General features: G+C 37.5%; 1 protein-coding gene across 1 annotated transcript in view; it reads left to right on the plus strand.

Moving 5' to 3' along the window:
* gdl (gonadal protein gdl) overlaps nucleotides 1–24,529 on the plus strand; it is a 25,245-nt gene extending 716 nt beyond the window's left edge. The window contains exons 2-5 of the mRNA XM_022797050.2: nucleotides 8,882–9,042; nucleotides 17,119–17,234; nucleotides 21,668–21,781; nucleotides 24,252–24,529. Coding sequence (XP_022652785.1) covers nucleotides 8,882–9,042; nucleotides 17,119–17,234; nucleotides 21,668–21,781; nucleotides 24,252–24,359 — 499 coding nt within the window. The 3' untranslated portion in view covers nucleotides 24,360–24,529. The remainder of the gene's footprint in view (nucleotides 1–8,881; nucleotides 9,043–17,118; nucleotides 17,235–21,667; nucleotides 21,782–24,251) is intronic.
* Nucleotides 24,530–24,801: the final 272 nt, after the last annotated feature.

The following is a 24,801-nucleotide window of genomic DNA, read 5'->3' on the forward strand; positions in this document are numbered from 1 at the left end:
TATAGCGTAAAGCCTCTGAATTACAAATTTTTCTTACACTTTGTTTCTAAGATTATACGGATATTTCAATCAAATCTTTTGCATGTGCTAGAGGTGTAATCTGTAGCAGTCATAAATAATCAGACTACAGCTTCGATTTATTTTCAAACCATGTTTATTGCATACATCACTTTTAATAATAAGTTTCCGTCAAGGGGCTTTGGTAAATGTAAACTCATTGAAATCACTCAAGAAAAAAAGAAAATTTTAAATCATGGTGGGGGGTTCGTTCAGGCTAGAAAATTAGATAGTACCTAATGTTTGCTCAGATTTCAAAAAAAACGCACGACGATCGTTCGACATGGCGAAATTATTGTTTTGCTTTAAGAAAGAACTGGCTCTCGTCCGATACCAAGAGTAGAGGGTAGCGCATATCTATTACAACAAACTAATAACAAACTAAGGTTTTCCTTAATTTGAACGCATCACCCTGTAAATATACCATCATTGGTGAATAAAATGAGGGGACCCATAAAATTTACACATAGCTGTGTTTGATTAAATATAGCTCCGCGCCCGAACTAAATACCTGCATGCGGTCCTTTTTATGTAAAAGTTGCCTTCCTCTGCTTTTAATGTAGCACTGTTGCTAGAAAAGTATTTTCAAACTGTTTTGGAGAGGAAGCCACTTAGTAGAACGGTCAGTGAAGTGGCTATTCACCGCACTCTGCATGAACACTTAAGCCATTACGCATAATCCAGATATTTGATGTTGTCTTCTTCTGGGGAATAAGTGATTCGAGATGCGATACAGCCGTTACTTTTGTCTAATTAATGACAATATTATAAGCACAGACTATTTTGATTCAAATCTGTGACTAAGCATGAACTCACATTTGAATTATAAGAAGAGCTCGCACAAAAGCAGCGGACTTTAATGCTAAGACCCTTACAAGAAAATCTGCTGCGAAGAGAAATCGCTTAACGGGTCGGGATGACGAAGAAGTTAATAATATAACCTAGGAAATGATGGATAAGGTGGCTTTGTCATCAAACAAAAACAAAAAGCGAAAGCAGTGCACAACGCAGTAAGAGGACCGGATCATTCTAATTGCGCTATAAAAAAAAACCGATCTGCAATGATTTTTCAACTGTGTTAAGTGGTAGCAAACTTTGGAGTCACTGTGTCTATCAACATTGTATCGAAATAAGTGGGTTATCGTAAACCAGTCAAAAAAACTCTGCGAAACATCCCAAAGAAATGTGCAAGTTTCGGTAGGCTGAACAATTCCAAAGCTGAGCAGTTAAAGACTGCGGCAGGATCTGTCGTATTTTGTGTATTAATGCGAAACACGTTTACAGGCATTCGGGCGAAGTATTCCATGAGTATTGTACAAGTCAGCAGGCCAATCATTGAAACAAAATATTGGTGTGGGCCTAGATTTGCATACACGGTGCAGCGGCCTGACACTTCGTTAGCAGAACTCTGGAAACCCGAGAATACAATGCAGTAATTCAGACGAAAATATTGTTGCAGATACAAGAATGGTCCCCGCATGAGAATTGTGTTTAAACGTGAACTCACTCTGAGGTTTTTACCGCTAGTAATGTTGAGGCTTTGCCATGGCCTGGAATTTTACCCGACTTGAATTTGGTCGAAAACTTGTAATACTATGTCGACGGGTAAGTCAGGGTAAGAGATTACGAATATCTCACAGCTCAAGAACACAGCGCTCCGAACATGAGCCCGGGTCTCGGGTGTAATGGAAACGGCGAAGAAGTGCGTTCGGAGTATGTTGCACCTAGCTACAGCAGAGATAACGCCGAAGAGTGTGCGAACCAAATACTAATTTTAATAACTGTCTTCAAAAATGGCTCAAAAATGGTTATCTAGGTATATGGTCGTCACACGTACTATAATTAGAAAGTAGAAGATAGCTTTCACATAAAAAAAAACTGCGCACAGATAACTCAATCTTCATCCAACTTGACAACGTGTAAAATCTGGCTGTTTATCGCATCCTCAAAGAAGTATTGACCGTTTTCTTAACTAGTTTTAATAATCAGTGTTGGTGTCATTTCAAAGCTCAGATTCGACAGTACTTGACGTGCAAAAATTGTTGGTTTGTCTTTAATCAGTATGCAATATTGAAATGTTTGTAGAAACTCGCCATATTTCACAATTTTATCACGATAGAAAGACAAATGCTGTCAAGGCCTCTTATATAAGAAAATCTTCAATATAATGAATTTCGCAGACGTTTCATTTATCTTTAACGCACTTTAAGACTTTCCGAATATATATGCCGATTCAAGACGTTAGGTTGTTCAGAATGTTATGATGGTTTTTCGCCTAGAAGAAATGCGAGGCTTTACTGTAGTGCCAGCAAAATAACATGTAATTCATGTAATAAATATTCAAGTCCGATGATGAAAACATCTTTCAGTAAGTTTCTGAAACTCCCTTCGCTGTCAAACGTACGGTTACGAATGTCACTCGCCAGCAATCGGAAAAGGCTGCAATCCATGAGCACGAATTCTAGAAACCTAGTTGATGCAAAAGAATCTGGTAGTCAGGCTCTTGTAAGCCAGCTTTCACAGTGGTGGCCCACAGTGGTGGTTCACAATGTGGTCCGGCACTGTAACGAATAAAAAAAATTGCGTTGTCTATCGGGTCTTCTCTCTTAAATACCTCAGTAGACTCGATGCAGTATGATGAATCTTTATCGATCGTTTTGTTAATAAGTGCTTGTCATTCGCAAGCATTTCTTGGTCGACTTTTCTGTTTCACGAGAAAAAACAATGGTGCTTTTTGAACGCGGATCTGATATAATTCTTGGCCATATATCTCTGAAAATCACCAGTTCCCTTCTCTGCTTCATTGAAACAGAGACACCTCCTTTCGACCAGTGCTTGTAAACTCTTGTAGTCGTTCTTCAAAGCCTTATTTAGCGAAGGAAACCTAGATATGCCAAGATCAATAAAAATTATAAAATTTTTACTTGAGAAATAATTTCGGGCCCAACTAATATATGTCCAAGCAGAAAATAAAATGCATAAAATGTAAGACGACATATTCGAGAGAATGTAATTTTATTTATTTAGATTATGAAAACTATAAAAATAAAAACTGTTGATCCATAAGCAAACAGCTTTAGCTCTTTGACTACAAAAATAAGATATGGGTGTTAGGACAGTTATAACTACAAAGTACGAAGGACGTACTTCTTATAAAAGCTTTGATTTTACAATAAAGTATAGCGAAAAACGAAAGCCAAAGTGTAATTCGGAAGACTGTTTTATGATAAATCAAATCAATTCCAAAACGTTTCAAAGAAACTAAAAATTTGATGGTTTTTATTAATTTCGAAAGATCCCTTAGCTGGACAATTTTGTAGAAAGTGTCTGGTGTGGCACATTAAGAAGACAAGTTTAATTATGAAATATAAATTACAGAGCTAATAAAAACGACATCTTCGGTTTTAGATCAATAACTATTATAAGGTAGCTTTATCACATTTTAGCTGCGTTATAGGTTTAATATAAAAAAAATAGCAATACCAAAGTTTTTTGGTGCATTTTGTGAGCCCTGCATTAGCACACGAACATGAAGCTTGTAAAACTAATGACATAATAGTATTGAGTCGCTTGCGATATCAGTGTTTTATGCAGTATTGCATTTACGATACTTGCACCTATCTAATCACCCTCCAAAGGCATACGTAAATTAAGCTTTTGATACGGCATTTTTAAGACGGTGACCATAATAATTGTTTCTACAGTATTATGTATTTGAAAAATGTATAAATCTTAAGAAATAGATTTTAAGAAAACTTAGAAATGTATCAAAACGAGTGGCTAGGTGAGCTATCGTTATATCTATTTTTAGTACAGTATATTATAATACAGCGCGTTTAGCATGTAATACTTTAGGCCCCTCAGCATATGTAAATTTAAAGGATTGCGAGTTCTTGGATTTATCATTATTTATTCATTCCATTGACTATAATGGCACCAATAACGTCGGAAAGTGATACCAATTTACTGTCGCAGGTGAATTACTTTGGCAAAGAAATATTGTTAAGACGTTTACAGCGGAAGCAGTGACTGGAGGCCAGCTCTTGCTGACAAGGCGAGCATTATTTGGGCGATAACTTGGTATGTCCAACTTCGATCATCTGAACTTAGTTCTCGCAAAAAAGGAAACAGTGCGGGTTCGTTGTCCTGAAGAGGCAAAATTTTGGCCTAAAATATATCGAGCCTGTCCTTAAACTCACTATTATCGCCTACTTTAAGGTTTAAAAACAATCAACAGCATACGGGCTTAAATTGGAAAATATGGGTGCAGAAGCAACCGCTCGATTCTCTTTTCCTGATTGAGGTTGCGATTAAAGCATGCTGAGAAGGTAATGCTTTCTTGTTAAGCGATTACACAACGTGCTATTGATTGCTGTACCTTCATATTTACGAGGCTGTTTAAGAATTTAAAATATATGAAAGTATTGATGGAATCTACTTCGAGCAATGATTGGGAATAAAAAAATGCCCCTGATGTCCTTTGAAAGCAGAGCATCAACTTCTGCCGAATATACTCGGCACTGCCACCGAAATCACCCTCTTTTCTGGATGCTGCCATTTTGTAGTTCATTTTTTTGTGGTGAACGGCATACCTGGAACCCAAGGCACACCTAGGTTCAGTTATTAAGGAAATTAGATCTTTTTTTTTATTTACCTTCAATTTTTTATTAAAATCTAGTTGACAAAAACACGGTGCTTATATTCCTCTTATTTTCCTCAAAACTGAATTTCTTTACCGAGAGCGAGGCGGTTTTCACAAATATCTATAACATTACCGAAATGTATCACCATCATATCTTATATGAATATTAACAGCTCGTGATTGCGGTTTCAGGGTTGCTGCTTTCCAGAAAAAGACAGTATACTAGCGAAGCCTCTGGTTCAGATTTCTTATACAATGTGCATAACAGAGATCTTTATATATGCTTTTTCAGAACAATTTAAATATATTCTTGTCAAAAAAGCCGACGTCCATCAACTGCTGGCAAGTTCTTGCAGCCAACTAGGAAAGGCAGATGGCTTGCAAGCCCATTTACAACACTTTAAGAGATTTGATCTCATATTCGTTGACTTTCTCTTGCAAGTTATATAATTTTAAACTCCAGATCCCTACCTGTTCTTATAGTTTCCAGAGATGCACCATTATATAATACGGAACTGAGTGTGTGATAGAGAGTTTGAAATAATATTCCAATCAATTTCGAACCGATGTCCAAAAACGAGATTTAGGGTTCAGCGGGTGAGAGTGTCATAGAAGTAGAATCTGGTCTGCATAAATCTTCAATCTTTTCAAAGAGAAAAGATAATACGCTAGTTTTACAATTGATATACATATGGTCAATTTTCATCATGATGTCCTTCCATATTAACTGGCGTCAATAAGGTTCAGCCATTAGGCAGGTTCCATATAAATTGGATTGCTAAGGTTGTACAAGTACGCCTATAAACAACACGTGGATATGGTTTCAGAAGCGCTGTCTGCCATAACGAGACTATGTGCCAATAAGGCCTTCAGTTTAGACTTGATCTCTAATTAACACATCATGGCCTAATTTCTAGCAGATTGTTGAACCGCCTTCTTTTATGCTTAGTAGGGAAGGATCGCATGTCTAATGGTTAAATTGTGTGCATCATTAAAGGTATTACTCATCGTGATTCCCAAAGGGAACGGCGGTCGGAGGGACCCTGAATCTGGCGCAATATTCTAAAAAAAAAAAAAAAGGTTAGCGCTATGAACTTTTCGCCTTGTTTTTAATCGACAGTTTTTCTGAATTCTGAGAAAATCGTAACGTTATTCCGGAGAAGGAACACAGTCTTTGCTATCAGAGCTTGACTCTTTTTCCTTGCTCCACACTGCTGAAACATGCTCGACCCATTCCAGAAACGGGGAATACACTTCCTTTTAGCGTTGTTTGTGGAGCGAGAAATCCTCTTTAAAACTGGTTAGATAAATGATCGCTGAGGGACATTCTCTAAGAGAATCAGGCATTTGCGGATGAGGGTATTGCAAAACTTAAGCCAATGCAAAGCCAATGCAATCAAACTACTGGAGTGGCTTAGCGTCACAACGTTAACGTTCTGCTTTCTGTACACCTTAGTGGCCTGCTTAGCGTCGTTAGAAAATGGTATAATTAGACTGATGTGCCGCTTCATGTGGGTATTCAACAACTGAACATGACGTAATAAAACGCTTTGAACATAAAAATGGTAATATTTCTACATGGTAGTCGATATGCAGCTTTAGGCGCTTTGAAATTTCGTACCCGACAACTACAGTTTGTACAAACAGTTCACTTCGGTTTTGACCCTTTCATCTATTGGCGTATCGTTCATTAAGCATATCTCAAGTCACATCATTTAATAAACCACGCAAACTGTCAGTAAAGAAAATACTGACTCCTCTCATTTCCAAGATAGCTACTGAAGCATCCTTTGCTTTTTTTGCTGATCTGAAAGCGTTTAACAACGCATTTACTTTTTCGGTTTAATTACTTTGAGCTCGCATTTTTATAGCACGTTCTCGTATTGCATACCGCTATTACAAATCGTTTGGTTCTTGAATGCCAATTTTTGTTGAAGATTTGTAGTTCGCGTTGCCGGCAACAGGTACAACCAAAATTAATCCACTGACATATAAAAAATTAACGTAAATTGACCTCGCTCTCTTTCTAGTTGGTGCGGATTACTGAAAGAGGCCGAATAGAACGCTCCGGCATATTATGGCTCGGTATGCTGTAACCGGGTGTCATTATCTTTTGCAAACGATCGTGGAGTAACGTAAAAAAAACGCTTGTCGATGCATGTGATGAACGAGCACTGCCTTGGTGTCGCACTGGTTACTGTTCTGTTGTGACGTCGATTGGCTTATCTACGTAGACGACAGCCCGTCTTTTATAACAACCGGTTTCTAGGCTCTAGAAAGAATTTCTAGGCTCCTTCTCATGCTGGCTGTTACATACTAAAACGCTCTTTCCATTCTCCACCATACCTATGCACTTGACTGCTGGAGTTCTTTTCATAAAAGCAGTTTTAGTAATCTAGCAAAATATTGGCAAATCAGTTCGTACAAATTTATTGAACTTTCAAAAAGAGAAACAGAAACAAAAAGATGAATATTTGATGCCAGATGTTGATAAAGTGGTTAATACAACCGTTTTAAAAACTTTGTTTTAACAATTTTGGTGCCAGTACTCTGTATTCTGAACCTCATGGCGAATATATCCTCAAAAAAAAAAACATTCAGCGTGAATATCCTATACCCTATTGTTAGAATAATATCTACCAATTATTGAGACGAATGGAGGTACAACGTTTTCTTAGCAAGCCTTAAAAATACCTTAGAACAAAGAAACCCTAAAGAATGCCATTTAAAAATAGCTGATACAATTGGGCACCACAGTGGTAACTCAAAGCCTTATGACTTAGTTATTAGAAAGGTACCAGGTGAAATACTGAATAAACGACTGTACAGTGGAACATAGCAGAGCGTTACTTTATCAAATCAACTTAAGACCAGGTGGTCTAAGAGGTAGAACTGTGTTCTTATATATATAATACCAACACGTGGAACATCATGTGTATGCATTCACTCTGAGAACTTATTATGAACGTGCTGCGAAAGCCTAAATCTCGTTGGTGAAGGAAGCCCAAACCTAAAAACAGAACTATGCCCATTTTGGGAACATATATAAATTCCGTGCAGTTTGAGATATGTGCTTACATCCCGTTCCGTTGGGATCGTCATGATCATGTTACATTTTGAGAGTCGCTTGTGCAGGATGCCTCTAAATCCATAGAATGGTTGAATTTAATATCGAATTGTTTATATTCTGATACCTTCGATTCTGAGCGACCATCTAAGATCTAAGTTATTATATATGCTGTTTCGTGTGGCACCATTAGGAAAAGATAGTTTATTTTATTGATGTTGCACTATTGGTTCACAAAGCTGGTAGCTTTTCGAAACGCTAATTCAACATTTTCCTTGTATATATTCGAACTTGTTGAAAAACATACTGAAAGGTATTTATCATATATCACTGTCTAGAATGGCTCAAATTTTAGAAGCTAAGTGTGAGTAAAAAGCTAATAAAGGCTTTCGCAAAAGTGCACATCTTATATATTTTAAAATAATTAATTAATTTATAATTGAAGATCGCATATTCTTTTGCAGAACAGTTTGCACCTGCTATAATTGTAGGCATAATGGGCATCAAAAATGTAATTTTCGTAATAGTTTTTTCGTCCGACTAACCGAGACTTTGATAATTGCGCAGTTGGTAGGGACGATCTTACGACCAAATACGCTGATGTAATATTTAAACTAAAGCTCGCGAACTTTACACAGCGCATTAAGATTATGATATTTTATTAGTGTTCATTCTAATTTAGCTCAGTAAGCTAAGATGTAATTCCGAAATGCTGAATAAAAAAAAACTTGTTGAATCGATGCTGCCTTGTACGTGTATATATATATATATATATATATATATAATCCGTATGTAAATAAGATTCATTTGATATCAATTTTAAAGCTCATATATATTATGGCAGAACTCGTGAATTTGCTATTATGATCCAGAGGTTCGACTTTTAATATTGTTCCCGATCACACTATATAAAGGAAATTAATTAAATGGTAGCAAAACGTTTTGAGAACATGGTGTTTTAATAAGGATGTCAAAAAAGAACGACGTGTAGCAAGATATATATGTTGTTTTGAAGTCAAATAAGGTGAGGAACCGAATAGGCTTAAATGCAATCAACAAAACTTCGGACGTTTTTTCGTTTTCCCGCAAATCTTAAATTGTGTATATGATTATAGCGACCTACAGGACTACATTCCAGCGTCGACGCTCGAAGATTTATGCACTGCCCTACAAAATCCGACAACTTTGGAAGTCGTAAAACTTCTACAGGAGGTACAGGAACTCCGAGAGGGGCAACTGTATCAGCAGCGATGCGACCTGGTCGGCGAGATAAAATGTGAGTTCAATTTAATATTAAAAGCAATTTAAGATCTTTTCTAGGTTATTTTTAAATGAGAATTTCTAATTGAAGCTCGGGAGCTCTTTGAATGCTGTTGCCATTTCTGCGGTTAGCTCCTTTTTCGAGAAGTAACACTTCTTCTTCTTCACTAATTCTAACAGTTCTTAATCAATATGAATGTAAGGTGCGTGTCTGCTCTGCTAGCCGTTTTGAAAGTGAAATACGTTATCCCGGGGTAACCATGTCCAATATCCCAAGGGTCACTTTTACGTGTAAGTTGTAATGTGTTATAAAATAAATTATTCTTCTAACTTATCCTTTTTTGTATAAAGTGAAATAAACTCAATGTAATCTTTTCTTCATATTGGGGAAGGTAAGGCTCCAATGGACCTGCCTTTTATAGGCCACGCCGTTTTTTGCAGGAACTAAACATTGGTTATTCATTTGGCAGTATCATCCCTTCAGCATTTTGGAGGTGGAAAGAGTTAAATATTAAATGCAATTCATATTACTAGATACTTTCCTTTGACCGAATTTTAAGAGGTTGGGCTATATGCAATAGCTTAGTGAACTTGTATTGTATCGAACTTTTTTCGAACGATCAAGAAACAAAAGAACTACCTTGTTTTTCCGCCACAGTCCCACCTGTCTCAAAGCTACTATTTTCAAAGGCAAACTAGAAAAAAGTTACGTTTTATTAAAGCCAGAACATTCGAATTATATTACGTGACCGCTTTAGAGGCTATATGTGTAGGCCACTGCATTTCGAGCATATTTGAAACTGGATTCTATTGATGTTCATTTTGCAAGAAAAGTCAGAATGTGGCCTCAGAACACAATCTACCTTAGTCGGAATGCGTTTATGTGTATGTATAAATTTGACTAAGGGATCGTAGTCTTCCAGACGTTGTACCACATGTCGCCAGCGATGTGTCACACGTGGTTGGTGCTGAAAGATATTTTGATGGCTTTATTGGCATAACGTATCGTTAGGACAGATCAATGTTGCCACCAGTGCAGATCATATCATAATTGTAGATTACAATATACTGAGGATAAATATTTATACCAGAATCATGGATAACCAGTATAATTATGGAGGTTTCAGTCCGGTCAAGTTGACACCGGAAAGCCGTGCGCATCGTTACCGTTTCTCTTTCCTCGAACGAAATTCAACTCGTGCAGGTGCCAGTATCTGCGCCGACTTCATATCATGCAGCAATGCTTCACGTCGACTTATAGTAGCCGAATCTTTAGCCTACCTAACTCAGCAGTAAAGGAAAATAAAGCATCGATTTTTCTGATCAGGACTTTATAGCAAGAAAAGCATTTCCCTAAGCCATATAATGCAAGTGTTTCACATGTATACTGGCTATGATGTTTTTCTTCCCGTGATTTTAATTGTTTTCAACTGGAACGTTAAACGGATTTCGTCTTAAAGTTTTACTGTTCTCTATGTTATGTTCTCCGGAGCTACTTGATTGGTTGAAGGACTTGAACAACGCTAACCCCATTAGGTGGTACAACTATTTTTACTGTATATTAAATGTGCTCCCCTTTACTGATTACATATTAAAGCCAGCACTTTGGGAGCTTTTCATAGCTATGCGGTGATTTGCACGGTACTGATTATTTAAAAAGGTCGAGGGTTGGATTACTACGTTATTTGTCATTCTCTTTAAAGCATAAGTGCAATCGAAACCACATGGACTTCATTGGAGAATATGGAGCGTACGCCATCGCTCGACTCTGTTTTCGATTTAGTCTGTAATCGAGGACTGCGATAAGTTGCATGTTTTTGTCAAATAACCATTCTATGTTGCCGATTGCTGTACCAACGCATGAATAAAGAAATTTACAGGAGCTTAGGGTACTTTGCTTAGAATATTTTTGAGGCGATCTCTTGTTATGAAAATATTTGCCAAGATACATTACTATTATGAGCGTCAACTTAAACTTGAATACATTTAGCATTGTGATCAAAAGTCGTTTGCTTACCTGTTCAGTTCCCACATAGGAGGCGCAAACTGACACACGTCTTGCCTTTGTTTCAGGCATATTATTTTGTGGGAACAATTGTGGAAATTGTCCCACACGCGTTTTTATCTGTCCTGAAGCCTGTTCGTAGAGAACCGATCCTTGCCTGTCTGATTTTGTGTTTTCTGTACGATTTCCTAATACGTACTTAAATGATTCTCCTGTTGAGCCGGTAAGGAACGTATTTTACCTGATTTTGCTTGAAAGCTTCAATGGCCACAGCAACTCATTCTTCCGTTGGAAATCTTAAGCTGTTATTATTTCCTTTGTAGCTTTGAGAGTTAGTAACGCACGTAATCGAGGGGGAGGGCTGTAAAGAAGCCTATTATGTCGACAAGCTATCTGTCTACATGATAGTAAAATTCGAAACTGTCTGCCATTAATTCAGCCATGTTCCTCCTTTGAATATGAGAAAGCTGTTGAATTGATTAGCAGATGATAAATCCGCCGCCAGTCTAAATCCTTTTATCACAGAGAGTAGTTAAACGGGCAAAGCGTAATCAGGGTTTTGTTTTATCTAACTGTACGGTAGTCGGCTCAGTTGGTCAGAAAGGCTTGAAAATCTGAGCATATCGTAGATTAGATACATATGGCCACTGCACAGCTCAGATTTGAACCAATGGATTACCATATATAGAGTGTCATTAAGAAAGGTCTTCTAGCTTTTTTCATTACGCCATTCACTCGTTTTACCACAAAAATGCTCGCATATTTGAAAAGTGAAAATTCGAGCCTGAAAGTGGTGTAGGCGCTAAATGGAAACTATAATAGCGGCGAACGGAAATTATTTTGACTAAATTTGTCGTCAAGAAATGCGCTTTTAGTACATGTCAAAACCTCATTGTTTTTTGTTCTTGCTTAGATCTAAACCGACCAACTTGCGCCTTACTAAAATACCATGTGTGTACAGCTGCAGTTTGTCCTTGGCTAGAACGTGCTGCATTAAAGTTTTTCTGATACAGGAAATTGTCGCTCGAGAAAAAGGTTGTCAAATAGTACGACCGCCATGACACGAAGGTTCTGAGTTCTCACTGTCCTCATGTCATGGTGGTCAAATAGCAAAGCTAGAGTAAGAACTTGCGGGTCGCATTTTTCTATCTAACTGAAAGTCTTGAGCAGCAAGGTTGTTCCATTCAATACGATCCCTTAAAGTGGTCGGATTAGATTCATTTTTTGAGGGTAGCTAGAATTTTACACGGAAAAAAATTATTTGAAGTTGGAACCGATTGACCAAATACTTCCACTCTTTCCACTGTTTAAAAGGAAAAAATTGCTTTTTCCTATGAAACCAAATGTTATTTCGCTTAGTCGTGAAGCGATGGCAGCAACTTCTTTCCCATTTTCACTGTTTACTGCCAAGTCGAAGATGGCGACTAGTATAATCCGCGCTAATATATTATCAGCGTAAATATTGTGTTATGTAAACAAATGCGCTAAACGGGCGTTGCATGTATAGGTGTGTTTCATTGTCATGCATGATGAAACTTACCAAAACTATATTATATAAAAAATATAATGTTACAGCTATTATAGATAGTAACCAGCCGCTATCCGACGTTTTCTCTATTATAAATACGGTTAGACTTTTACTTCTATATAGACAAACGGAATTGTGTTCAGTCATAAGACAGGTATTGAGCAAAGCCCGTGCGCACTCTAGTCATTAAAAGAAAGTGGACATTAAAAATACTGTATATCCGTCTGCCTTAGAAACTATCATAAGATCAAAATTGTGGGATATCGCTTGCAGATCTGAATGAATTGGAAAATTTGTGAAGTCAAATAACAATTACATGGAACAGTTACACGGTACAGCCACAAAATCACCAAACTAAATCAATGCTTACAAAAAAATGTTTTTTATGTTGGTACTGTATGATCACACTAATAGCACTGTGAATATATATATATTCAATATGCTAGGATGCAACCAAAGACAACGGTTTTGTCGAGAGAGTGAAAAAGGGTGAAGCCGACAGTGTGATTTATGTCATGCAAGGCAAGCAGGCAGTTAATTGTTGAGATGCACACAAATTGCAATAAGCTCGAACGTACGGACCTTGGGCATTTATGGCTAGTAAAGTGCCTGTCTTCGTTGTTTTTCATTTGGACAGTTTGGCCGTCGTCTCATGGGCGAATTCTTCTATGAAATAAAGTAACATATTTATCACCGACGCAATATAGGTTCGACGCTGTTTAATTTAGCAAGTCTGCGCACATTTTTCTAATTTTTTCCTCCATTTTAAGGACCTCACTTTTTCATACTGGACTACTTGGCAGCGGACGCACATCCTACGCCCTTCAAAAATACGGATCGGCCTGACTCTTTTGCTCATAGGTATATATTATCGATAGCATAAACGAATACTAGATGAAGTAGAGCATACGTTACGCATACATTAGTAGAGCATAGAGTTACGGCCTTCTTTGATGATATTATGAAAAGAAAGGAACAACTGGAAAGGATGAGACGTAAGAGAATCATAGAAGGACAGGCCCGAAACAATCACGGGCCTAACACACTACAATTGGTATTAACGGGAAAACAGGGAGTACGGTCCCCCTCGTAGAAAGAGGAAAGCTAGAATGGAGGATGGACTGGAACGGCTCAAAGGCGAAGGATGACGAAATGACCGTTCCTGCAAGTCATGGTTTCGAAGTAATATCAAACATATCCCGAACCATGACCCAAGCTGGTAAAGAGATCCAGGGTTTAGTGGGTGAAAGTCCCACAGTACCGGACAAAACACAATTCAGTGATGTCTGGTCTGCATAATGCATTTGCCCTTAACCTCCAAAAAAAAGATGAAGTAGAGCATAACACGGGCAATACTGCCCACATCTTATACATAGTCAAAATTAGATAGGAGATGACTACTCGGAAGGACAACATAAACGATAAGCAGGTGAGGTTTCTTCCGTAAATTTTAGCTTTATATCTCTTCCGTGCTCTACTATGCCATATAACAAAGTGCAGTGCACATAACTAGCTTCGAACGCATACAAATGCTCTATGCTACCCGCTGTACATAAATTTTCTATTCTATCATACAGGATTAAATTTGAAGCATTTAATTCTCTGCAATTTGGCGATATAACTGGTTAGCCACAGTGCATAATCACTGTTGCAGATTCTAGACAATTTGAAAAGCCCGCCGTGGCGTTCTGATACGAGGAATAGCAACGCGAAAGCTAGCGGACGTTAGCGCAATATCGCCGTGTGCCGAGCATCAATTCCCAGTATAATGGTACGGCGTTATACTATACTGTGTTGTTGTTTTTGCTGTCGCTTAACGATCGCTTCAAATTTAAACCCGTGTGATAGAACAGAAAAGCTCTGCACAGCAGATTGCATAGAGCAGTTTTATGCGTTCGAGGCTCGCTGTTTGCGCTGCGTCTTGTTATATGGCATTGTAGGACACAGAGGAGATATAAAGCTAAATCTGCAGAAAAATGACACCTGCTTGTCGTTTATGTTGTTCTGTAGAGTAATCATCTTCCATCTCAAAGTAATTTTCGCTATGTATAACATGTGGGCATTGCTGTCCTTTGTGATGCTCTGCCTTATCTTAGTTATTTGTTTCTATGAGAACAAATGCGATTCTTGGCTAGACAATTTACCATTTGTCAAATAATAAAAAGATACCTTGGTAGGAACACCTGAGGTAGAAAAATAGTACACTGTTTAGTAATGCTTAGATGTTTACAGGAAGACATCTACTACATAGTACAAGAATAGTATTTTAACACAATCAGTCATTTACTACTTGTCAACTCCACTGTCAAAAAACAGTATTCTATTCTCGATTTTGTAGATAATAGCAAGAAAAGTTTCTACAAGTTTTTTTGGTCTAGTCCGTTGATAGAATTCTAACATAGAATTGCAAGCTAGTTAAGCCGATGAATTAATTGCTGTTGTTTTAATCATAAGTCGAGACTGGTTAATGGCCCAAAAGGTAATCACTTACACTTCAAATTTATGTTTACACACGAACACAGGTGCGTGTATCAGTTTATACAATAACAACAACATTAACAACGACAACCATCACCCCCAACATTTACAACATTAGCACTCAACGAATAGTTGTTATCGTCGCTATACCTACCGCCTTAACATAACTTGCGTTTTATTGCTTTAATTTTGTCGAACCAAAATTAGTTCGAAGATCATCGTAGGCTCTCTCGTAGGAACTCAGAGATGCAACAAGTCGCCTATACCTGTTGATGATAATAAGCGTTGACCATAATATACATAATAATACACATGGATAACGAGTTATGACCTTTGCATCAAGTTGGATTGATTTCTACTAATAGAACTACTTACAGAAATAGGTTCCGTAGCCGCATGTAACGACTGTAGATAATCAATTTTACCAAAACATTCTCTCAATTTGTCTACTTTTCAGTGCTAGATGATAGCGTCTATAAATATGAGTACGCATTATAAACATAAGCTTGAAAAGCCAAACATCCTGCGTGACGATCAAGGTTAATTGTGTGTATATGGGGCCGTGTAATCCATAACGGCTGCTAATCTACGTATTAAAATACAAAAAATATCCAACAAAGTGTGACTAAATCGTGCCAACAGATCAATAACATATAGAATAATCTATAAACGTATATGCACAGCAAACCATTAATGTTGAGACATTATTGTACGGACATTATTGTATTGAAACGGTTCAGGAGTTACTCATAAAATTTCATTTATCCACTCTTCCTGATGTATTGATTAACAATATATTATCATAAGAGCAGAATCAAGAAAGCGATAATATTTTGCATCATATAAATTATACAAATCTAGTTGGGCTTGTAAAACCTCCATTTTAGTAATTTGCCAGATATTTTGAAGCTTGTTATGCAGGATAACGGACAATTTGACTAATTCTAAAACATATTTACCGTCGGGCTCGGAGAAGCCTTTTTTTTTGCAGAGCCCTATGGCTGAACCCATGCACGACATAGCAAATCACGACGTATCGGCTTGACCGATTCATAACTTCTTACCGTATCCAAGTCGAAGAAATCTTAAAGGATTCTCCCTGTTTCTGTGTTTGGCCTTAAAGGCTTATATTGATGAGAACTCAAACCGGTAACGCAGCTCCTAGAACAACAGTGACGAGTCGACTAGTAGATTCGCGACGCGATTACGGGCTGTTGTGTAGTCCAAGTATATACCTGAAAAATGAGGCTTTATCGCGATTTAATTGTTCGAAGTTCTCCGCTTTGAGATCCTCTCAAATAAAGTATATTTCATGCGATGCCATCGAAGAGTATCTTGTATGATGCCATCAGAGCTACGCTGAGGTGGGGCAAGCTAGAGGCGGTTGCGACAAAAAAACAATGAAGTAGCTTTCTCCTCTCCCATGCAACAGAAGCTATTTTCCTGGATCTTTCGAGGACGTACGCGAAAAACTTTTGCCATTTACAGAGATCAGTAACTCTGAGTACGGGAACTGATTAATGTCCGCGAGCGGTAACCAGGCAAAGCACAAGATGTTAGTAGGCGCTCTCTTGCATCTTTTTGAGTTGCGTCGTGGTCGGGATTATCGTCAGTCTTAGTCTGTGACCTTTTGTCTGTGACTACCGCCTAAAGCCGGGTCGGACCCGTGTACCACTAAACCGCTTGCTTACAGGATGACCTTGACTAACTTTCTCGATCGGAGGCCTTTCACCAGGATGAAGATAAGAGTGGGTTCAAGTTGTCTTTTTATGCTAGACCAAACGTCTGTGTAAATAATCAAAATTCTTATACTTACAGACTATAGGTAATAATTTTAATGTGGAGTATTATGTAAATTATGTGTCTTTTCTCTTTCGGCTATGTTAGCATAGATGAAGAGGCCTAAAATAAGCTACTGAGCTTATTGGCACTGCTGAGTTACCGTTGCTTAATTATTATATGGGTCTGTGCTATTTATTTGCCATTCAAATCCCTTAAAATAAAATCGCCTTTATTTGCAAATCGTTAACATCACCACTGTAAATGCATCCCGGTTTAAATACACCATTTTGTTTTTTTAGCACGGCTTGGCGAAGTGCGAAGGCAACATCAAGAGCGTCGGGAACTTCAAGCAAAGGCGGGACTCAGCTTAGAAGAGCTCGATAAAGAACTCGAGGCTCAATGGAATCTTGTCTCGGTATGTAGCTAAGCTTTCCCGAAATGAAAATTTTTCAACTCATCATCAAGTAAATTTATTTGATATTCGGTACAGTAATATAGTCCTATGCATCAGTTCGCATTGTATTCAATATATGCAATGCTGGTTGCTAGTGGTTCCATTCTAACGTTTAGCCAGTGACAGTATCGTTCTAGAGAGCTTGTTAATTAAGACTTGCCTCGTTTGGCAGTAAAATATGAGACGTCATCCTGTTTACTCAATGCGTTTGTTTTAAAATAGTTGTTCGTTTAACAGCATTTTTATTTTGTTTTGATAAGCGGTCGTTTTTTTTACTATTATAGAAATTATACTATCTTTATTTATCGTATGCAATGAATAAGAAAAGTTTAAATATATATATATATATATATATATATATATATATATATTACTGTGTAATGGATAAATTAAAAAAATTGTTTGTTTACATTTTGCTTATTTGTTTGGATTTGTTTGGAAGAAAGCGTTTAGGTGGTTGTGCTTCAATTTTGGTCAAACCTTTCTTTGAATGCAAAGTTGTAATGTTTTTCGTCATATTTCTAGCAAAGAAAAAAGCGCAGCAGATTGCTGGTAAAATATACATACTGCATGAAATTCATCCCCTTTTCTCCTAATTGTTCCTCCTACAACAAACTTTAGTACTCCTGAATAGCATTAATCGAACGATACATCAGGTGAAAGATACATCAGACCTATATGATCAATCTGAAGGTTGACGTCAACTGGAAGCAGGAATTGCAATATTCATCGCCTTTCTTTTCGTTCACTTTTTTTTTACATCTACGCTTATTTCTGGACAGTTTTGCAACTTAAGGGCTGATGCATTATGCAAACCAAACTTTACTGCTTATAAGGTATCCTTCAGGCGGCGTGAGACCCTTGTTCATTAAAGTATAAACCCATAGTTTCTAAATCCTTGGTTTGGATCTAACTTCAACTCAGAGTTTACAGAAACGGCTCGTTAAGATGTGCATAACATTAAGATGTACATAGGTTATGGGTTCATTATTCTTGCTCCTGCAATATACCCATAGGTGTATCAGCGTCGCCCCTTGTTTGCTCAACAAAATGTCCATCAGGTCCCACTTCCCACGCCCATTCTTTTGAGAAGATCTTCAAATAATTCCTGTCAGACATGTCCTGATAAGCATTTTTTCGTTTTGTCTATTTGGGTAGTAGCTCAGCCCTTCGTCCTTGTTTTTTTTTTACACTAAAACATCTCTAGCCAGTTGTTGCTTTAAGCGCCGTAGTTCAATCGTCTGAGAGATGCACCGTATATGGCCGTCCAGACCGGTGCTCATCGTGTGTATGTGCTCGACTTCCAAAGCCGGTTTAGCCCCCTCTTCACTGCCGTGACCGGAAATACCTTTCGATTTGAAGGTCAAAAAAACTCACGGCCTGACAAAAGTAGCAGTTTTAAAACAAAGAGCCGTTTTGAAGAAAATTTTGCATTCCGTTCTTGCGAAAACCTGTTACTTTTCAAGTAAAATTAAGATGTAGGCTAATTTTATTCTCCATGGAGATGGCTTTGTGACCGTGTTAGGACGCTGGATAATTAAAAATAATAATTAACACTTGATTTGTTAACTATTGCCGTGAAACGCTGTGGTTAGCTACAAGACGAGTGAGCTATCAGAACAGATCAATGGCTGTGTCCATTATTTATTTCTCCAGCTTTGAACGAATGTATTATGTTATATGCTGTGAGTGATACCATATATTACGTTAGCGATAAAGCAAGAGAAAAGAAAGTTGGATTCGTTGCTACACTCGAAACTTTTAGAGATTTTATAAAAACAAACCTGCGACGGATTTTATCGTCAAAACGAGCAGCAAATTCGAAATTCTTATGTTTCAGCGTTGGTGTTGTAGTTGTAGGGTCACAATCTTGTTTTATTTTATTATCATGTATGACTATGTCTATGTAGAAAGCACCTATTTACTTGTCTTGCTCGACCCACGGTGGTGCCGTTTCTATTATTGCCTTTCGTAGGCTGTTTTCAAGCTATAGCAATAGCAAGTAAATAGTGATAACGTACTGCAATAATTTTCACGTATTGCAATAAACATATTACTCCAAAGTCGATTATTTGAACGACTTTATTTTTTTTGCTGATTGCACACGTCATATAGTAGATATTGTGAAAAAGCTGTAAACGTTTTTTTTTACTTCACATATTGGAGGCTAGACCACTTGCATACGGTTTTGTAATTTCGTAATACAATGTTCTGCACTGAGAGTTGACAGATTTGTCTATATAGAAGCTGTTTAGCTCGTCTAACCGAGAACACAGGCACCTTTGCAGCATGTTGAAGTCGCGAACCTTGCCTCATAGATCTCCATATAAACTAATTTTGGTAAGGTGTGGGTGACACGATGCCTACAATTAATGATTTGTTGGATATACCTAGATTAGTCCACAACTACAGAATATATACAATTGTTGCGCGGCGAATACCTAAAAAAGGGAGAACGTTCCACGTCTATAATAGTGTGGAAATAGTTCTTTTGCTTGCTTCCTACGCTTGACCTATTCGTACCGACCCCTTGGATAGACTTGTTCTTTGCTAAAGATAACCAGAGATCAACTGCCCTCCGTACCGGGTCGACGGTAGGCCGTAGTCGGGAGTTTCACTGCTTTTCTGGTCATCAGCTTCGACAAGCTCTACAGATCCAATGTTGTTGACGATATATAGCGTTATGGCAGCCGGATCCGTAAGAGCGGCATCCGCTTAAAAATAGCTAGGAGAAAGCCAAATTCGTCTATGGTGCAGGAAGTGCGGTGCCACGGTGAGTTCTGCCGTTGTTGATTAATCATTATCTGCGGCGGCTCGTATGGTATTTGTGCATGAGATAGTTTTAAATGCTTGAAACACTAGAATGGTAAACCGCGTTTCCCAGCAACCGTTCTACGATAGACACTGTATTGCGACATTTACCACCGCGTGGGAGCTTTACGTTTCTCTGCAGCTCTGTAACGCACCCCATACACATTACGACAACAGTACCGAAGCTCAGACAGTTGCCTTTCGTGACATAATCGGATTCAGTATTTGATTTACTGATAACTAGTCCAATTTATTTTATGTAACTGTCTGCTTGTTTCATTCGAAGGCAAAATACACTTCACAGACAACTGTTCACTGTCGAGGTTATGAAGTCCGCCAGAGCTGCGTCGACAGAATGAATTATAATCGATTAAACTGCAACCTCATGCTCTCAGTTTACACAAGCGTAAAGATGATTCTTTTCGACAATTACCTCAAAGACGGTCGATAAATTCTAAAACATTGAACTGCAAAAGTAATTTAGCATTCTGAAGAATTCAAGTTTTCGTCAAAAATTAAGTTGTTACATTCTTGACATAGTCGAGCGAAGAATTTTCTCATGGCGATGTTAACTATTGTCGATAGTATTCTGACTTATACATGGGTTTGTTTTTTAATGACTTAATATTCGCATGGTATTTTCAAAATCATATTGGTTTCAGTTTGGGATAACCGAAAATTCACAATAGGATAACAGGGAAGACTTTCCCGTTTCTCTGTCAGAACTCCGTTAGAGTCGCAGGTTCACGATATCAAAGTGAAAGGTTACCCGCAACGGGAGTCCTGTGATGATCAACAAAGGTGAAGTGAAGAACAGGATTTTAAGTCACGGCTGTAAGATATAAAACTGAAAGCAATCGAGTAGCCCAGGCAGCGTTGCTGAAACAACGTAGTTGAGTTGAAATAAGTGTGAGAGTAGAAGAATGCAATATATTGAATGATACAAGGTGAGAAAAGAGCTGCAAATGCTACGGGATGGAAGAATAACTGTAACTGAACAATCGACTTACTGCAATAATTCAATAGAACTGCAACAGCAAACACTCATTAGGCAGCATGTATGAGGAAGCCATTAGCATGTTTCCAACCTGAGTGTTTATAACTAGCAAAGATGTGTGAAGCCCATGTGCTGCTCTTCGTGCCCTTCCAGGGAGTGGTCGACTTAGTTTTATTTTTATACACGGTATCAATATTTTAAGAGCTGATGGTACTTTCGAAGACGGCGGGATAGGTTTTGATCATGTTGCTAAGCGTAATCGGCCTTTGCACTGACAACTTCACGTCTGCGACAACTCGTTGTCATCTCTGAAAATACAAAAAAAATATAGGAATCATTTGTGTTTCAACCATAGTGCGGTACTTACCACACTGCAGCAAGTCTATGCGTTTGAACGGTCGAGATATCATTTGTTTAACGTCATGTAAGGGTGAGTGTTGACCGTGTGACTAAGAGATATTCGAATAGTAGTCACTTGACGCCGACTCTAAATAAATACAAATATTCTGCACATCATGCAATTAACACGTTCACAGCCCCACACTCTAATACAATTAATGTATTTTATTTTCGTGTTTGGATGAAGGACGAAGTAAAACGAGAACTGAATAGCAAGGATCTAAACATTATAGGAGAGATCGATAGCACGGTCGTCGAACAACAACGAGCTCTTCAGGAAGTGGGAGTTCCCCATTTCAAGGTGAGTGAATCTTTTCAATATGTGATATGTTCAATATGTGACGATTCCACAAGGGCGATGAGGTTAATAATAAAAATAACAGTGATAGAAAAAGCAAGGAATTCTCGTTGTCGTAGCACAGAAACATAGGACACGTTTGCATTACCAGAAGAATGAGTAATAAATCGCAGTTGACAATTTTTTTTAAGTGAAATGTTGGCTAAAATAGATATTCTGTTTTCAGTAGCTAAAGAGTAATGTAAATTATAAGCCTGTCAGAGATTTATTGAGTATACCGGATCATCTACGGTCTCACTATGATCAGCCAACGTCAGTTAAAACTACACAGTCATCTTACATGGAAGTTAATAATTTGGGTTTCACTACAGCTACGACTTCACTAAATTCTATCCAAGTAAACTTAACACACCAGCACATAGCTTAGGTCTTGACCTATTGAAAATACTGGACTACGAGTGTCAGAAATAGAAGCAGATCAAATATAAAATAAATTGAACCTTTTGTAATTTTTTTGTAGCGCAGGAAGCGTGGGCCAGTATTTCACTTTCAACCATCACAGATTTGTCAGCTTAATGTGCAGATTGCAAGTTGCTTGATCAAAATATACCTCTGAAACGCCCACTACTCTTCTGGACTGATAATTTTATTAAATAATTAGATACTACTTTTTTTTATGTCTCTTTATTTTGACACCAGCGTTACCGTTTTAGAAGTCCATTTTGTTCAAGACGGCACATTGTGTCTGCTTAGCAGAATTTTAGGTTGTCCAAAGCAGCTCACTAGAAATATCTATTATTAAATGCAAACAACGATTGTGCAGTTGCACACAGACTAACCGCCCAATTCAGGCCAATGTAATGACTAAACGTTATAAGGCGCTAGACCTGTCCGCCTCGTGTTTGTTTTGTCGTTAAATTGAAAGTTGATTCACTGATATTATACCCAGCCTAACGTAATCTGTAAGATACACCAACAGCTCTTCCGTAACAATTACGCTGTCTCACCCAGTCCGTTACCCATTTTCATTTGCTTCATTAGTTCGTTCCAGTATATTTACAAGGGCGCTCATTTAGTTCTAGATTAGTCGCGGCGGTACTTTTATTACGACGTTACTAAAAAGCCATTTTAGTGCTGGCTGATTGACTTCGAGATGTACTTGAATAGGGTCAGCTGTCGACCGACCTCTAAGAATCGAACGTGAGTTCAGTTGGCTTCCGGCCAATTTAACACTGGTACTTTTTAAACATTTTTAAAAAATATGCTTTTTTTTTTTAAAAAGTCGTTACACATGCTGCTGATTCCGCATCTAGTACATCGCCGAAGCTTAATTTTCTAAATATTCTGTTATATTCCTTCGCATTTTGATTCTAACTGAAAATAAATGATAAAAAAAAATAACTTTACATTTGCCGCTTTAACATTTCAATTGACACATAGGAATCCGCTCAAAAGTACCTCAAAACGCACTTTCTCTTCCCTATTATGTAGGCGAAATTAATTTTCAATGGGCTTTTGATGATTTTTTCATCGAAATGTCTATACTAAGAGTATAGGAACGTGTATTGCATTTTTACTTAGGTCGATTAGCATCAAGTAAAACCCACTTTAGGTAAAATGCTTTGTTTTCGCTTCCGGGGGCACTTCCTATCTGAAAATTAAAAATTGAGACACGCATTACATTTTAATTCATCTCGGTGGGAACTTTCGGTTGGTATTAAGAATGATTCTACTGTAAATAGATATTCGGCTATTACTCTGTCATTCGAAAAATTTTTCAACAGAACCCCATTATAAAATAGCTTACCTTAGCCTCTACAGCTTTCACACACATGAAAGACTCTTGCAAAATAACTGGCGAAAAAGGGCAAAAGTAAATGACCAATTTGCTTAGCTTAACTTTTTATTCTAAGGAATGAAAAAACTACCCTTGTGAAAAAAGTACTAATCTAATCAGCTTCATTTTACGCGCAGCTCTCTTCGTGTGCAACTCTAGCGATCCACCAAAAATAAATTTTACGACTTGATTGGGATAAACACTGCCGTGTGAGACATATATATATATATATATAATAAGATAGCCATTTATATATATATATATATATATATTAATGGCTATCTTATTAGAAAATGTAGGTATATATACACGCTCTTGATGGCTCGGTTTAACTGTGACAATATTCGTATTTATCAACATCATACATAATTTCATATTCAATAACAGTACAGGTCAATTTTATAAAAGCAACTTAAAAGCAAATCGGGATAACCTACCTTGTTTCGCCGCTAAAATTATTTGATACAAGATCATATTGTTTTAAATGGCGCTTTGGTCAAAAATTGTTTGATTTGATGTTATAACATATATATATATATATATATATATATCCGCCTAAAATTATGAAATGGTAGAAACATCTCGTAAACATAACTAAATTGATATCAAACGAATTCTTTAATGCTAATATTTCAGGAGACAAAGGAGCCAGTTGAATTGCGCATCCAAATGACCCTGCTCGACTTCCTCCTAAGAATAGTTCGGATGCCCACGTTCCGTTCCTCAAATGACGACGACAGCTGACTGGTACATTTTTATAGATGACCTTTAACATTAAAAATCTACTATCCTGTACAGGCTTGCTTTTGCTTTTCTAAGAGCACATTGCTGAAATTCTGCGGATTTAAGATGAATACCTCATATGAAATTGCTAAAGGAAATACGGCTAGAATAAAACTTTCTTAACCCTAAAATGGATACTTTTTCTTTGATTAAGATGTATTTAAATACGAGGTTGAATGTAATATGAAAAACTATTCCTAAGTCAGACGAAATATTCTGATATCTACAAGTTACATGAACCGAGTGCCAGTATGGTACTATAGGGGATAGTCAGTTCTGTTATTAAATGTGCATGTGTAGTGTGAAGAATGTGAATTCTCAATATATCGATTCACCTTATAGACGAAATCACAAAACGAATAAAAATTTTAAACCTGAATATAGGTTTTGCTTAAAATATTTC

This window comes from Varroa destructor, unplaced genomic scaffold (genome assembly GCF_002443255.2).
Source record: "Varroa destructor unplaced genomic scaffold, Vdes_3.0 BEIS01000003.1, whole genome shotgun sequence".
Taxonomy (NCBI): Eukaryota; Metazoa; Arthropoda; class Arachnida; order Mesostigmata; family Varroidae; genus Varroa; species Varroa destructor.